This window comes from Notolepis coatsorum, assembly GCF_963971535.1.
Source record: "Notolepis coatsorum genome assembly, contig: SCAFFOLD_521, whole genome shotgun sequence".
Taxonomy (NCBI): domain Eukaryota; kingdom Metazoa; phylum Chordata; class Actinopteri; order Aulopiformes; family Paralepididae; genus Notolepis; species Notolepis coatsorum.
Window position 1 is genome coordinate 96,022 of NW_028169033.1, and position 14,537 is coordinate 110,558.

A 14,537-nucleotide genomic window follows, 5' to 3' on the forward strand; every position below is an offset into this window, starting at 1 on the left:
CGTTAACATTAACGATACACTGGTATGTATCCAGGTCCGCCGCTCACCCCAGAACAGCTTGTATGTTGGACAGATAGAGAGAGATGCACTCTAGTACTTGATTAATAATACCAAACAAATACTTTTATTGGAAGAAAAAGATAAATACGTACAGGTGTGTTCCATAGAATTATGTAAAACAGAATAATTTAGAACCTTTAATTATCGTACATAATATGCTGCTTTGTCATCAGTCCAATACCGTCCTGCCTGTTTAAGGCTTCACAAAACACATTCCTGACTCACCATTAAAACACACAGTCACACACTTCCACCCTGCAGGGTATAATTGGGTCCACTCTTTTTAGGAATCATAAAGAGAAGAGGAAACAAACAAGCCAACCGCCCCCTGGTCAAACACACACACACACGCACGCACGCACGCACTCACACACGCACGCACGCACGCACGCACACACACACACACACACACACACACACACACACACACACACACACACACACACACACACACTTAATTTAACTTAACATAATAGATAGATAGATAGATAGATAGATAGATAGATAGATAGATAGATAGATAGATAGATAGATAGATAGATAGAGATCTGATATACCAATACAGATCTCTCTCTCTCTCTCTCTTCTAGGGTCATGTGTAGATCTTTTTAACAACTGTTCCTAATACTGACGAGTGTATAGCTGTTTTATGTCAGTGAGGAGGAGGGGCAGGAGGAGTTGACGGGGTGCGTTTGTTTCCTGTGTCCTGTTTCCCCAGGTGCTACTCCAACCTGGCCCAGACGCTGCCCCCCGAGGAGTCCCCAGTTGACCGTCCCTTCTGGGGCGTGGACGACACCGCCATGCCGCTGCCCTTTGACCTGGCTGACATCATCAATAGGGTGGAGTCACTTCTCTGGAGGTGGGCCTCAGTCTTTTGATTTTCCAAGCATATGATTATTGACTGACTGACTGACTGACTGACTGACTCACTGACTCACTGACTGACTGACTGACTGACTGACTGACTCACTGACTCACTGACTGACTGACTGACTGACTGACTGACTCACTGACTGACTGACTGACTGACTGACTGACTGACTGACTGACTGACTGACTCACTGACTCACTGACTGACTGACTGACTGACTGACTCACTGACTTGATTGATTGGTTTATTGATTGATGCATCATGCCTGGTGATACCGAATGCAATTCCGCTTTTTCCCTTTATTGTGAAGTACAGTTTACCCACCTTCTTAACCTCTTCCACCCGTGCGTTCCATCGTCGGACCGCAAATGACATCATGTCATAAATTTTAAAAGAAAACGGTTTGACAAAAGTATCGTATTGTGTCAAACGTATTCAAGTATAAACATCATAACCATGTCAAAACAGCATTTATAATGTATATTATCATCAATACGTTAGTTTACCAATAGGTTAAAGTGTTATTAGATAGATTTTCATTCTCGATTTGGTCTTGTTTAGTTCGCGAAAGTCGCCATTTTATTTTTATTTGAATGTCTGGAATTGTAGTTTTTTTGCTGCCATTTTGTAGAGGACACCGACCACTTTAGATCTGCGTTGGAATTTTTCAGAACAACACTTCAAGCTTCATACTTCTGTATGAATTTTCTTTTATAACTCTTATTATTCGGGATAATAAACCACAAAACGTAACGTTATTGACATATATTGAAGCACAGTTAGTTTATCTTCCCTATTTTTAGCATGTAGCAACAATTAGGTTTGAAAATAGTTTCAAAATGGTGCCACCCTGATAAAAATAAAAAATCTACTGTACATTACAGTAGATTTCATTATCTGTTCTTATGCACGCCTGGTGATACTAAATCCAAATTGAACATGGGCATTTGAAAGATAATATACCTGTATGTATATATATAAATGTGCGAATTGGCTATAATAAGGTAATTTATAAGCCTGCTATTCTATATTCTATAATAATATTTCAAATTGCATTGGTCCGGATGGGAGAATTCAGTACTGTATCTACAGACCCTTCTGTTTAATCATCTTCCCTTTATTCATTTCCTTAGACTTTTTGTACACATGATCTCAAGAAGGTACTGAACGAGATCAGTGGCAGTTTTTCATGTCTGGTCATTATTAGCATGGTGTTATTCACTGTCAAAGATGCAAAGAAAAATCATAATTCATATTCACCTTTGTTTCATCACAATTTAAGCAAGCCTAGTAATAGACACAATATTTCGGACAATGGGAATACATTCACTGAGGTCCATAGATGTTCCTAGATACCAATATTATGCAAATAGACCTTGTAGAAGTAGAGCAATATTCTATTTACTTAGGTATGTATTTTAGGTGGATTTTCAGAAAATAGGGCTCCGGGCTTTAGAGGTTAAACTGATAAAAAGCAGGTCAAGTAAAGTTATTATTATTATTACGTTTATTTGTATAGCCTTTATTCATAGTCACATGTCTCAAATGACATCACAGTCCCACATTGCAATGGAGCAATGTCGACATAAATGTTTGATTGAAATCCAAAGTATACATTATAATAGGGGTGGACGGTATACGGTATAAACGGTATGAATTTGCGCTACGATATGGATTTTGACTATACCTTCATACCTTGTGACCGGTAGACTAGAGCAGGGGTTCCCAAACTTTTCAGGCCGGGGCCCAGAAAATAAGGCGTCAGAGAGCCGCGGCCCAATGCACATCGTCTGGCTTTTTTATTAATTTTTTTTGTCAGGCGACCGATTTTTTTAGCCAAATATCACTTCAATCCTATTAAGTTAGTTCAAGTTAGTTATTCATTTATATGTGCTATTTATGAGAGGGCTAACTTGTTGCAAAATAATAATGATAATAATAATAGCCTCATTAAAATACTATTGTTGCTTTTGTTGTTTTCAGCGTTTTATGTGCATAATCTGTTATTTAGTTTGAAATGTTCGTTGAAATAAGTAGATTTTTCGTTTTTGTTTATTTATTAAGTTAATATAAAACCATATAGTCACATTTTAGAATACAATAGAATAGAATTTTAGAATACAACTAGAAACACTGTCCTGGCCTGCTTCTAAGTTCAGTGGCCTGACAAAAAAAAAAAAAAAAAAAAAAAAGGGGTTTTTTATTTTTATTTTTATTTTATTTTTAAATCATCTCGTGGCCCATCCGTGGCTGCTCGCGGCCCACCTTTGGGTCGCGACTCCGACTTTGGGAACCACTGGACTAGAGCAGCTAGTCACAGCAGTAGCAATGACGTTAACGTTACTTGACAATTCACTCGACGTTTGCAGACTGCACAAATTACACCTACCTTACATAATAATATTAAGGTTATTGATAGTTCACCCACCTTTGTTTTACCACTAAATCACTGCTCATGTCTCTAGTGTAGGGACAGCTAGACTGTACTGAGTTTTTCTCCACTTGCTCACGGACCTTGCCATATAGTTTGGGCATTTCAATTTGGCTAATGAGGCTGAGAGTAGACTTGCTTTAGCGCAGCAACGGGCTAACGTTCTAACGTGACTCCTCAGCACCAGTTTCATTAGTGAGGAAAGGGGGGGGGGGGGGGGTATATTGACGAGGCTTGACAACAGAGGTTCAAAGATAACTTCACATTTATTGGCTATTAATTTCTTTATATCGCTTTATCCATCGGGCTGCTCTCGTTTCCAACTCTGTGTTGACAATGGCATCCTGGTGTGACATAATCAACTACGGCAACTTAGGACGCTCAAACTCAAACCTATTACATCACGCTCTCTCGCTCTCTCTCTATGTTGTCAAACATGTACACTAAAGTTAAGTTATGTTGGAGTTTTATTGTGTTTGAGTTGTTTGAGGGAAAGAAACCTCCTGTCCTGCGGTAGTTTTTATTTTCACTCTGTGCCGCTTGATTTTATTGTATTTCATGAAAAAAGTGTTTTTCAGAGATGGAAGTAACTTGAGAAAAGGTTTTGCATTAATAAATGTTCTTAAAATACCTCTGTACTATGTGAAATATGTCCTAGTAATTAGGGGTGGGACGATACATCGATCCAGATCGATACATCGATGTAATTATCAATGATCGAATCGGATCGATGCGATGTAATAAGATCGATTCATATCGATACTCTTATTTTGAAAATCCTGTGGTGAGTCTCATATCCGCCCAAGAACAACAGCAGTAGCTCCGTGTGTGTAGATGTTACAGCATAGCATTCTCCCTTTCTGTGTGTGTGTGTGTGTGCGCGCGTCTTTGGAAAGACCAGATGAGGTCAGAGGAGTTTGATGTTTAAATGTTATTTAAACATAAACAATATAATACATAATAAATGTAGGCCTATACATGATCATGCAACATCAACAAATTGTTGTAGGAACGGTTTGGGAGAGGGAGGTTGTGAGTTTTGAGTTCCAAAAAATTTAGCTTAAAGTTTAAAGCTCAATATATAAAAACGTGGCACTTTACAGTGAACAGGAGGACTATTTGTATTAAAAACAATAGATTGATTTTCCTTTAAATGTCTGGAAGAGCTCAAAAATACAAATGTCAAATGATATTTTCATTACCTTTTTTTTGTTGATCTAAATGTTACTGATTGTGTTAAATGGGCATATGATATCATCTCATATCGATCGCAGGCACCTGAATCTAATCGTATCGTATTGTATCGTGAGAGACTTTGTGATATCGGCAAATATCGTATCGTTGTCCAAAGAATCGATATCGTATCGTATCGTGATGAAACTGGTGATTCCCACCCCTAGTTCTAACGTGACTCCTCAGCACCAGTTTCATTAGTGAGGAAAGGGGGGGGGGGGGTATATTGACGAGGCTTGACAACAGAGGTTCAAAGATAACTTCACATTTATTGGCTATTCATTTCTTTATATCGCTTTATCCATCGGGCTGCTCTCGTTTCCAACTCTGTGTTGACAATGGCATCCTGGTGTGACATCATCAACTACGGCAACTTAGGACGCTCAAACTCAAACCTATTACATCACGCTCTCTCGCTCTCTCTCTATGTTGTCAAACATGTACACTAGAGTTAAGTTATGTTGGAGTTTTATTGTGTTTGAGTTGTTTGAGGGAAAGAAACCTCCTGTCCTGCGGTAGTTTTTATTTTCACTCTGTGCCGCTTGATTTTATTGTATTTCATGAAAAAAGTGTTTTTCAGAGATGGAAGTAACTTGAGAAAAGGTTTTGCATTAATAAATGTTCTTAAAATACCTCTGTACTATGTGAAATATGTCCTAGTAATACAAGAGTACAGTAATAGCTGCCAGTGTTTTACCCCTTCAGAAGCATTTTAAGATAAACGAATATACCGTGATATATACCGTTACCGTCTATGCTTCAAATTATACCGTGATATACATTTTAGACCATACCGTCCAGCCCTACATTATACAGTAAGTAATACCAAACCAATGCACGTTGCATGAAAATAGGGTATTTCAATTAAATAAATAGCACAATTTATTTGTGAAAATATCACTTTTTTAGTATTAAGGTTATTGATAGTTCACCCACCTTTGTTTTACCACTAAATCACTGCTCATGCCTCTAGTGTAGGGACAGCTAGACTGCACAAATTACACCTACCTTACATTGCAGCTGGCTGCAGTTGTACAAAGTAGAGATGTCCTTGACTAAAGAAATTCTTAGTTCACTAATTACATGTCTCTTTTTTTCGGCTAATCGAATTGTCGTCAATGCAATCGTGCGGGAGGATGTCTTTACATGTAGAGTTTATTAAAGACCAAAGCAGATTTGGCAGATGTTATTGCGATGCCATGGTGTGGAGATGTGCTTATTATTTTTCATTCAACATGGACAAATTATATCACAGGAAATGATAAACTGACTAAAAAGGTTAGTCAACCAAAACACTAACCACTGATATGTACAAACGCACACATAAATATTAAATATGATTTGTTTACCACCACATGAATTCAACCAATATGACATAAGCAATCCAAATGTTGCATAACATCCACCACAGCATAGACATGTTCCCAGAGAGAGCCTAGTAGGGGGAAGTTGTGACACTGTTAAAGGAACACGTCAACATTATGGGAAATGCACTTACCATCTTCTCCAGAGTCAGACAAGAAGATAGATACCAATTTCCTCTCTGTGCGTTCAGTAGAAAGCTATTCGACTGCAAACTAGCCTAGCTTAGCACAAATGAATGGTAGCAGATACGGCCCACTAGCCTAGCTGTGGACCACAGCACCAACACCTCTCTCGAAATGTTAAGCTAGGCTAGCTGGTCTGTATCCGCTTCCATTCATTTGTGCTAAGCTAGGCTAGCTTGCAGCCAGATAGCTTTCTACTGAATGCACAGAAAGGAAATTGGTATAGATCTTCTTGTCTGACTCTGGAGAAGTGTGTTCTCCATAATGTTGGTTGGCATGTGCCTTTAATGGGGCACAGCGTCATGGTGTATGAATAGCCTTGTAGGCCTATAGGTTTGCTTTACATATGAGATGCTTAAAAATGGTACAGTAATGATTATTCGTTTTATTTCTATAAGGTATAGTATTGTGACATTGTGACTGAATATAATTCAGTACTGTGTAACATGCTTCACTATGGGGCAAGCTGTCACAAGTTGTCAAGGTGTATCAAACCAGTCATTAGTTAGTCAAAACAGATGAGAAATACACTTGTGAGTAAAAAGTGTGACAACTACAGCAGCCCCGGTCTTCCCTACGTGCTTACTGGAGAATCACTTCATGATATACAACTCAAAACAGTCTAACTGATGGTGATTTGTGATTGCCAGTGATATCACACAATACTTGTAAACATCAGACCGCCAAATACGGGCCTACTTTTGGGGAAAACACAGACACTGTTCCTATTGACCGCCATTGTATTTGACCTGTATAGAAACTGTCGGCAGAACGCTTACATTGTTTGACAAGCTTGTTTTGTTAGTGCATCGTGTTAAGTCAAGCAGTTGCTTTCCAACACTGGCTGTCATTGAGCGTTCACACCATTGTGAAAAGTTAGGTTTTATCTGTTTTCAGGCTCCTTCAGTCTTCTCTATGGTATTTCCCCATTCTGCTGAAGGATATTAACTAATTTCCCTACCTCGACATTAAATATAACGCGTATGAATCTCCAAGTGATCAAAAACTAAGATGTAATGACTATTTCTGGGCCTTGATAGTCTTAGGAGTAATTTATATCCCTGTGTTTGTCCTAAAGTTGTTTATGAACAACCCCTATCTAATCCCTTGAGTTGTTTTCCCCCAAAAAGAGGTGTGGCGATCAGAATTAAGTGCGGATTACATATTGCCGGTCCGATGGATAGTGTGGGAACTGTCTGAACATCCTTGTGTGAATTGCCATCTCTTGCTCTCCTCACCACAGACTGTGTGTATGTATTGGCCACCTGTGAGGGAAATATTATCATGTCATTATAGATCTGTGTTGAAATACATATTATATCTCTGATAGCCTTGACTAGTTTAATATGACCAACTAGTAAACTAGTCTGACTACAGCAGACAATTTCTACAGTCTGACTGTCTCTTTAACAACGAACCAAGGTTTGAGGAGATAGGAGAGGTTCAATAATATTTCCCTCTCCAGTTAAGACATAACAAGGGCTATTGAGCCAATCTTGTTATTCATTCCCTAACTGGGGCATATTTTGTTTACCCTTCTTGTCATATCTGGATGTCTAATGTACGTCATTTCAATTATGTATTTAATCTGTGTCTGACCAGACCTGTTGGTCACTTTCTGGTCAGACGCTTGTGTACACTTGGTCTCTGATTAGTAACTGACTGTGATCACAATGAATAAATCTGTGTTCATTTTTTACAACTCAACTCAATCAGAATTACTCAGCTCATCGTTTCTTCTCTTAGAGTAATTTCCACGACACACATTTACATTTAGTCATTTAGCTGACGCTTTTATCCAAAGCGACTTACAAGTTTTGTACAACAAGACAGCAGGAAGGGTACAACTCTATCAGCTGAGTAACAATGTTCATCAAAGTGTTGAGTGCTATAGAGTTTATTTTTATTTGTATTATTATTATTTCAGATAATGATTGAAGAAGTGCGTCTTTAGTCGACGGCGAAAGATTGGACGGGTTTCCGCTGTCCTAACTGTGGTGGGAAGTTCGTTCCACCATTGTGGGGCAAGGACTGAGAATAGGCAACTTCTCTTTGATGACCCTCCCGGAGCTCGGATAGGAGTGGGTCTGAGGCGGCCAGAGGATGCAGAGCGTAGGGGTCTTGAGGGTGTGTAGTTAGAGACCATTGACCGGAGGTAGGCGGGAGCCATTCCCTTCGCCGCACGATATGCCAGGTCGAGGGCCTTGAAGAGGATTCGAGCGGCCATGGGGAGCCAGTGCAGGTCCCTGAGAAGTGGGGTGACACACCCAAATACAAAGACCAGTGTTGCCTGGCACCTGTAGCCAACCATGCAGTGAAATTACCTGAATTAGCTGTTGTCTTAAAACACACACACACACACAGTCCCAGACCCCTGGTTACATTTTCTGACTCATCAATATGCTGTAATGATCCAATCCAGTTGGCATTTTGAATGGGCCAAAACATTACTCTTCATTACGCTGGCCCTGTCATATTACAACCAGCTCTGGCTCTGTTAGCGGAAGCTAATCATCATTACAGTGTGTGGCCTGTCTGTACCCAGGCATCATTCTGAGACACTCTGCTTTTATGGACTGTCTCAGTGGAATGTTTGGTGCATTGCTACAGCAACTGCTACAACTACAGCTGATTTCCTGTTGAGTTTGTCTCTGGGTTGTGTCTAGATCCCATTGTCTTGAAGGACGTTTTAATGGGGGGGTCACCCAGTTTGTTGGCCGAACTGCAAAACCGCAACTCGTCATCATTTTCTCCAAACGGTAGTTCATAAACCTATCCATGTGTTTGCTAATATCAAAACATGGCCAATATTTGAATGGTTATTAGGCCTATACAGTTTAGCTAAAAAGCACTCTACTTACAAGTTCTGTACGGTTCTGTACGACAAGTCAGCAGGAAGGGTACAACTCTATCAGCTGAGTAACAATGTTCATCAAACTCACTGCATATTTGGATTACAATATGCTCTCTGGTAGGCTTGGGCGGTATAATATTTTTTATACCGTCATACCTTGCTGACATAATACCCCGGTATACGGTATATGACGGTATGACTTTCATTTTCATCAGCGGGGGGGGGGGGGGGGGGGGGGGGGGGCGTTGAGAAACACGTGAGATTAGGGCCGTTCTTTCAACCTAAAAGTGTACTTTCTTCAACCTCAAAGTAAACAAATCACAGAACGGTAGCCAGTTAGTAGGTATCAACGTGAGCTCCCGGGACGGTAGCTAGTTAGTTAGCACCATCCAGGTATCAACGTGAGCTCCCGGGACGGTAGCTAGTTAGTTAGCACCATCCAGGTATCAACGTGAGCTCCCGGGACGGTAGCTAGTTAGTTAGCACCATCCAGGTATCAACGTGAGCTCCTGGGACGGTAGCTAGTTAGTTAGCACCATCCAGGTACTACTATAACGTTAGCTCCCAGTCCCAGAACGATATCCACGTAACCCTCTGCTGGCGTGTGCTGTGCAGTGCACTACAATCAACTCAGTGTCAGTGTAATAGCAGTCTGTGACGTCACGGTATTGAGAATCATACCGGCGGGATCTCGAAATACCCTGGTATACCGTAATACCGTCATACCGCCCAAGCCTACTCTCTGGTGTTCAATCTGGGTTTCGTCCTGGTTATGGCTGTGTCACTGCTACCCTCAAGGTTCTGAATGATATAACATCTGCATTATACTCAAAACATCACTGTGCAGCAATCTTTATCGACCTAGCTAAGGCCTTTGATACAGTAAATCATTCCATCCTCACTGACAGGCTGAGCAGCATTGGGGTCTCTGATCATTCACTGGCTTGGTTCACAAACTACCTCACTGACCGGGTGCAACGGGTAAAATCGGAACACTTCCTCTCACAACCCCTCCCCGTCACTAAGGGTGTAGCCCAGGGATCGATCCTAGCCCCCACACTCTTCTCCATTTATATAAATGATATTGCATACTTGGTTATAAACTCTTCTATTCACATTTACGCTGATGACACCATTCTCTATTCCGTCAGTCCCTCCCCAGATTTAGTACTCACCTACTCCAGGATAGCTTCCGTAAGGTCCAGCAGGCCTTTTCCTCCCTCAACCTCCTGCTTAACACCAGCCAGACCAAGGTCATGTGGTTTGGGAGGAGGGGCTCTGCTACAACCCCCACTGGCCGCGACATCACCACCCTTGAGGCGCTGTTCTGGACCAGGTCACGGAGTATAAATACTTGGGGATCTGGCTAGACAGCACTCTGTCCTTCTCTCACCACATCACCAGATTACAGTCTAAGGTCAAATCCAAACTTGGCTTCTTGTACAGAATGCGCTCCACCTTCACTTATTTTTTTTATTTTTTTTCTTTAAAAAAGGACAGTACTTCCTCTGCTAAACTCACTCTGATTCAAATGACAATACTCCCCATGCTTGATTATGGTGACATAGTCTACAGATCTGCATGTAAGACCTCACTCCACCAGTGCCCCTTTCAACACTCACCACTGCACCCTTTACTCCTCCGTCAACTGGCCATCCCTGCACACCCGTCGCAATATGCACTGGTTCATGCTCATTTACTAAACCCTCCTTGGGTTGTCCCCCCCTTACCTATGTCACCTGTTGCAAATTACATCTGCCATTTACAACACTCGTTCTGCTCAACACATTCTCCTAAAGATTCCGAAAACACACACTGCACTTGGTCAAACGTCATTCAGGGCTGCTGCTGCCAGGGACTGGAACAACCTACAAAAATCTCTCAAACTGGTCACCTTTATGCCTAAGTCAACATTCAAGCAGTCTCTGATGAACATTCTCACTGATTCCTGCATCCCAAACCCCCTGTCTGTCACGACGAGAGGGCCTACCTGGAAGAGGTCAAGGTCCTGGCGGGATGGTGCCAAGAGAACAGCCTCTCCCTGAACGTCAGCAAAACAAAGGAGATGATTGTGGACTTTAGGAGGTCGGGGGTCAGGGACTACAGCCCCCTCAGCATCGACGGGGCACCGGTTGAGAGAGTGAACAGTTTTAAGTACCTCAGAGTCCACATATCTGAGGACTTGACATGGACCACACACATTGACAGTGTTGTGAAGAAGGCACGGCAACGCCTCTACTTCCTCAGGCACCTAAGGAAGTTCCAAGTCAGTCAGAAGATCCTTAAGAACTTGTACTCATGTACAATAGAGAGCATCCTGACTGGCAATATCACCTCCTGGTTTGGGAATAGCACCGCACAAGACCGTAGCAGACTACAGAGAGTGGCCCGTTCAGCCGAGCGCACAATTGGAGGGGGGCTTCCCACTCTCCAGAACATTTACAACAAGCGGTGCAGGGGTAAGGCTAAGCGAATTATTAAGGACTCCAGCCACCCAAACAACTTCCTCTTTGAACTGGCAGGCAAGCGATACCGGAGTCTCATGGCAAGCACAGAAAGACTCAGAAGAAGCTTCTATCCCCAGGCCATCAGGTTGCTCAACGAACAATAACACTATGCAACAACCATCAAATGCACTCACAGCACACACATCCACAAGCACACACTCACTTTAAACAAACAACACACTGCAGCACCCACTCTCCACACTTTAGAACACCTAGACACACTTTATATTTATTGGCAAAGAATTTGCACTACAACCCATACCTCAGTACACCTTACTGTAAATTGTACCTAAATTGTACCTCATCCCATTTCTGCTTTGCACTATATAGTATATTGTATATTAGTATATTGCATAGTATATTGTATGGTAACTCAGTTACTTCTATTCTGCATTGAACATTGTACATATGTGTATACTGAACACTTGACTTACGTGACTTCTATTTTTTACATTCTATTTTTTACATGCTATACTTATTTTATTTCATACTTATCTTTTTTGTCTAGCACAGTCTCTGGAGCGTAACAGAAAGAAGCATTTTGTATAATAGTATGACAACTATTAAAGAAACTTGAAACTTGGTGCCCCTCTCACTGCTATAATGCTTGTTGTATGTATATTTATATTAACCCTTTCACTGCCACACGACAGCCGGTTAACCCTTTCACTGTGACAATACAGAAGGTTAGCCCTTTACTATCACACAACCGACGGCGATGCTCCATCATTAGCATCATTAGCTCCGCATTTGCGGAGCTAATGATGCTAATGATGGAGCATCACCATCGGTTGTGTGATAGTAAAGGGCTAACCTTCTGTCGTGTGGCAGTGAAAGGGTTAATAACATATATTGTATGTCGGAAATATTTAATCCTGAATTCCTTTTCAGCCCCCCCCCCCCCCCCCCCCCTCCCTTCAAGAGGTGTTGTCTCTTGCCAGGCCATCATTGTAAATAAGAATTTGTTCTTAATTGATTTGCCTGGTTAAATAAATAAAAGAAAAAAAGAAATGGGGCTATTTATTTTTTTGTGTTTGACGATTGCATACAATTCTGCATGATTATCCAAAATGGCCATCCGCTGCCATTCATTTCGATGCTCTAGTCAAAACAATGGACTTCTTCGTCTTCTTGTGTCACCTTCCCCCACTCCCAGCGCCCGTCTCGGATCGCTTTCAGAGCAGACGTTCCTCGGTTACAATGGTGGTCAATAATTTTCGCCATCAGCGGTGACTGGTCAGTTCAGGACCGCTCACAAACGGAACGTGGTCACTCGTCTGAGCGGCTTGTCAAATGACGCTCGCCGGATGTTTCGTGTTGTAACTCGAGAATGGAATCACGCAATAGGTTGAGTGAGGTGACAATCGAAAGGCGGCAAATTCAACTTTCCAACAATGTATTGGTTGATTGGTGAAAACGCAGCCCGGAGCCGACAGACGAGAGCAGAGTGCCGTGACGTGCGAGCGAGTTAGTGCAAGTGCTGCAGTGTTGAGTGCATGTTAGTATATTAGGAAGAGTGCATGATAGTAGAGGACTGTAGAAGAGTTTTATTTTTTTCATTTAAGATATTGATTGAAGAAGTGTGTCTTTAGTCGACGGCGAAAGATTGGTCAGGTTTCAGCTGTCCTAACTGTGGTGGGAAGTTCGTTCCACCTTTGTGGAGCAAGGACCAAGAATAGACGGCTTCTCTTTGATGACCCTCCTGGAGTTCGGATAGGAGGCGGCCAGAAGATGTAGAGCGGAGGGGTGGGCTATTTTATGATTGTGACCCCCCCCTTGATTCTGGGCCCTTTAGGGGGATTTAAAATGTATATGAAAGTATACCTTCAAAATAAGCCATCACTTGTACAAATCAGGCAGATTTTCAATCTATGTCTTATGAATCATGCTGATAACCACACTATGTATTCCTTAGATACAAGCCCACAAAGAAACTGGAACCATTTATCTTCCTATGCATAATGACTACTTTACCCAGAAAGCAATGTAACCCCCCCACAGAGCTTTTCAGGTGATGCGTGAAATCACTGCGCCCAGGCAGCAGTGGTTCGGCAAAAAATAGTTCCAAGTATATATCTGCTTCCAGTGAATGGCGCTAAGCTAGGCTAACGGTGTGGCTGTTCCCTAAGCCTAATGCATGCACAGAGAAGAAAATGGTATGTATCTGCTTGTCTAACTCCAGGGTAGATGGCAAATAAGCGAATTTCCCAAAAAGTTGGCGTGTCTAGTTAGAGACCATTGACCGGCGGTAGACGGGAGCCGTTCCCTTCGCTGCGCAACATGCCCGGTTGAGGATCTTGAAGCGGATTCATGTGGCGATGGGGAGCCAGTGCAGTTCCCTAAAAAGTGGGGTAATGTAACGGGTGTTCTCTATGTGTTGCTCTTAGCTGGCACCCGTTGTTCTATCTGCGTTGTGTTCTGGGGGGCCCCTTGGGCGAGACAGGATGAACACAAAAACACAAAAAAATCCTGCACAAATGAATCTGCATTCTCACCGTCACCCAAGTATGTCCCACCCTCTGCCATGTGCCTAACCCTCAACACAGACTAAAGTAGAACAAATATAACCTGGAATCCTCAATACTGTTGTAGCTTAAGTTAAAAAATATATAATAATAATAAGAATGAAATAATCACATTCCAGTAATGGATTGACCAAACGGATCAATAACACATTCACATTATATACAATCAATAAATAAATGTCTTACACATTCAATGGTAACATTATTTACATGACTTTTTTTTTCTTTCTTTTTCTACAATTCCAATTGTCCTTGTCCATGAAAGACCAATCAGTGAACTGTCCACTGAACTGTTCAACATCAGCCCACTGGCTTACCTGGGCGCGGTCCATGGAACCACCTAACATTTTTATTGATGGAAGCAATTGATGACGAACTGCAGCCTCCCTGGCGAACGATCTGTCGTGGTTCATTTTTTATTTGATCAATCCGGGTCGAAGGCACCACTGTAACGGGTGTTCTCTATGTGTTGCTCTTAGCTGGCACCCGTTGTTCTATCTGCGTTGTGT

The 14,537-nt window shown here is 41.8% G+C and overlaps 1 protein-coding gene across 1 annotated transcript in view; it reads left to right on the forward strand.

The window, feature by feature from the left end:
• The window catches only part of LOC311248808 (alpha-ketoglutarate-dependent dioxygenase FTO-like), a gene marked incomplete at its 5' end in the record, with an annotated part of 87,115 nt that overhangs the window by 58,847 nt on the left and 13,731 nt on the right, over positions 1-14,537 (forward strand). The window contains one exon of the mRNA XM_084339635.1: positions 779-919. Within this exon, the coding sequence (XP_084195761.1) occupies positions 779-919 (141 nt within the window). The remainder of the gene's footprint in view (positions 1-778; positions 920-14,537) is intronic.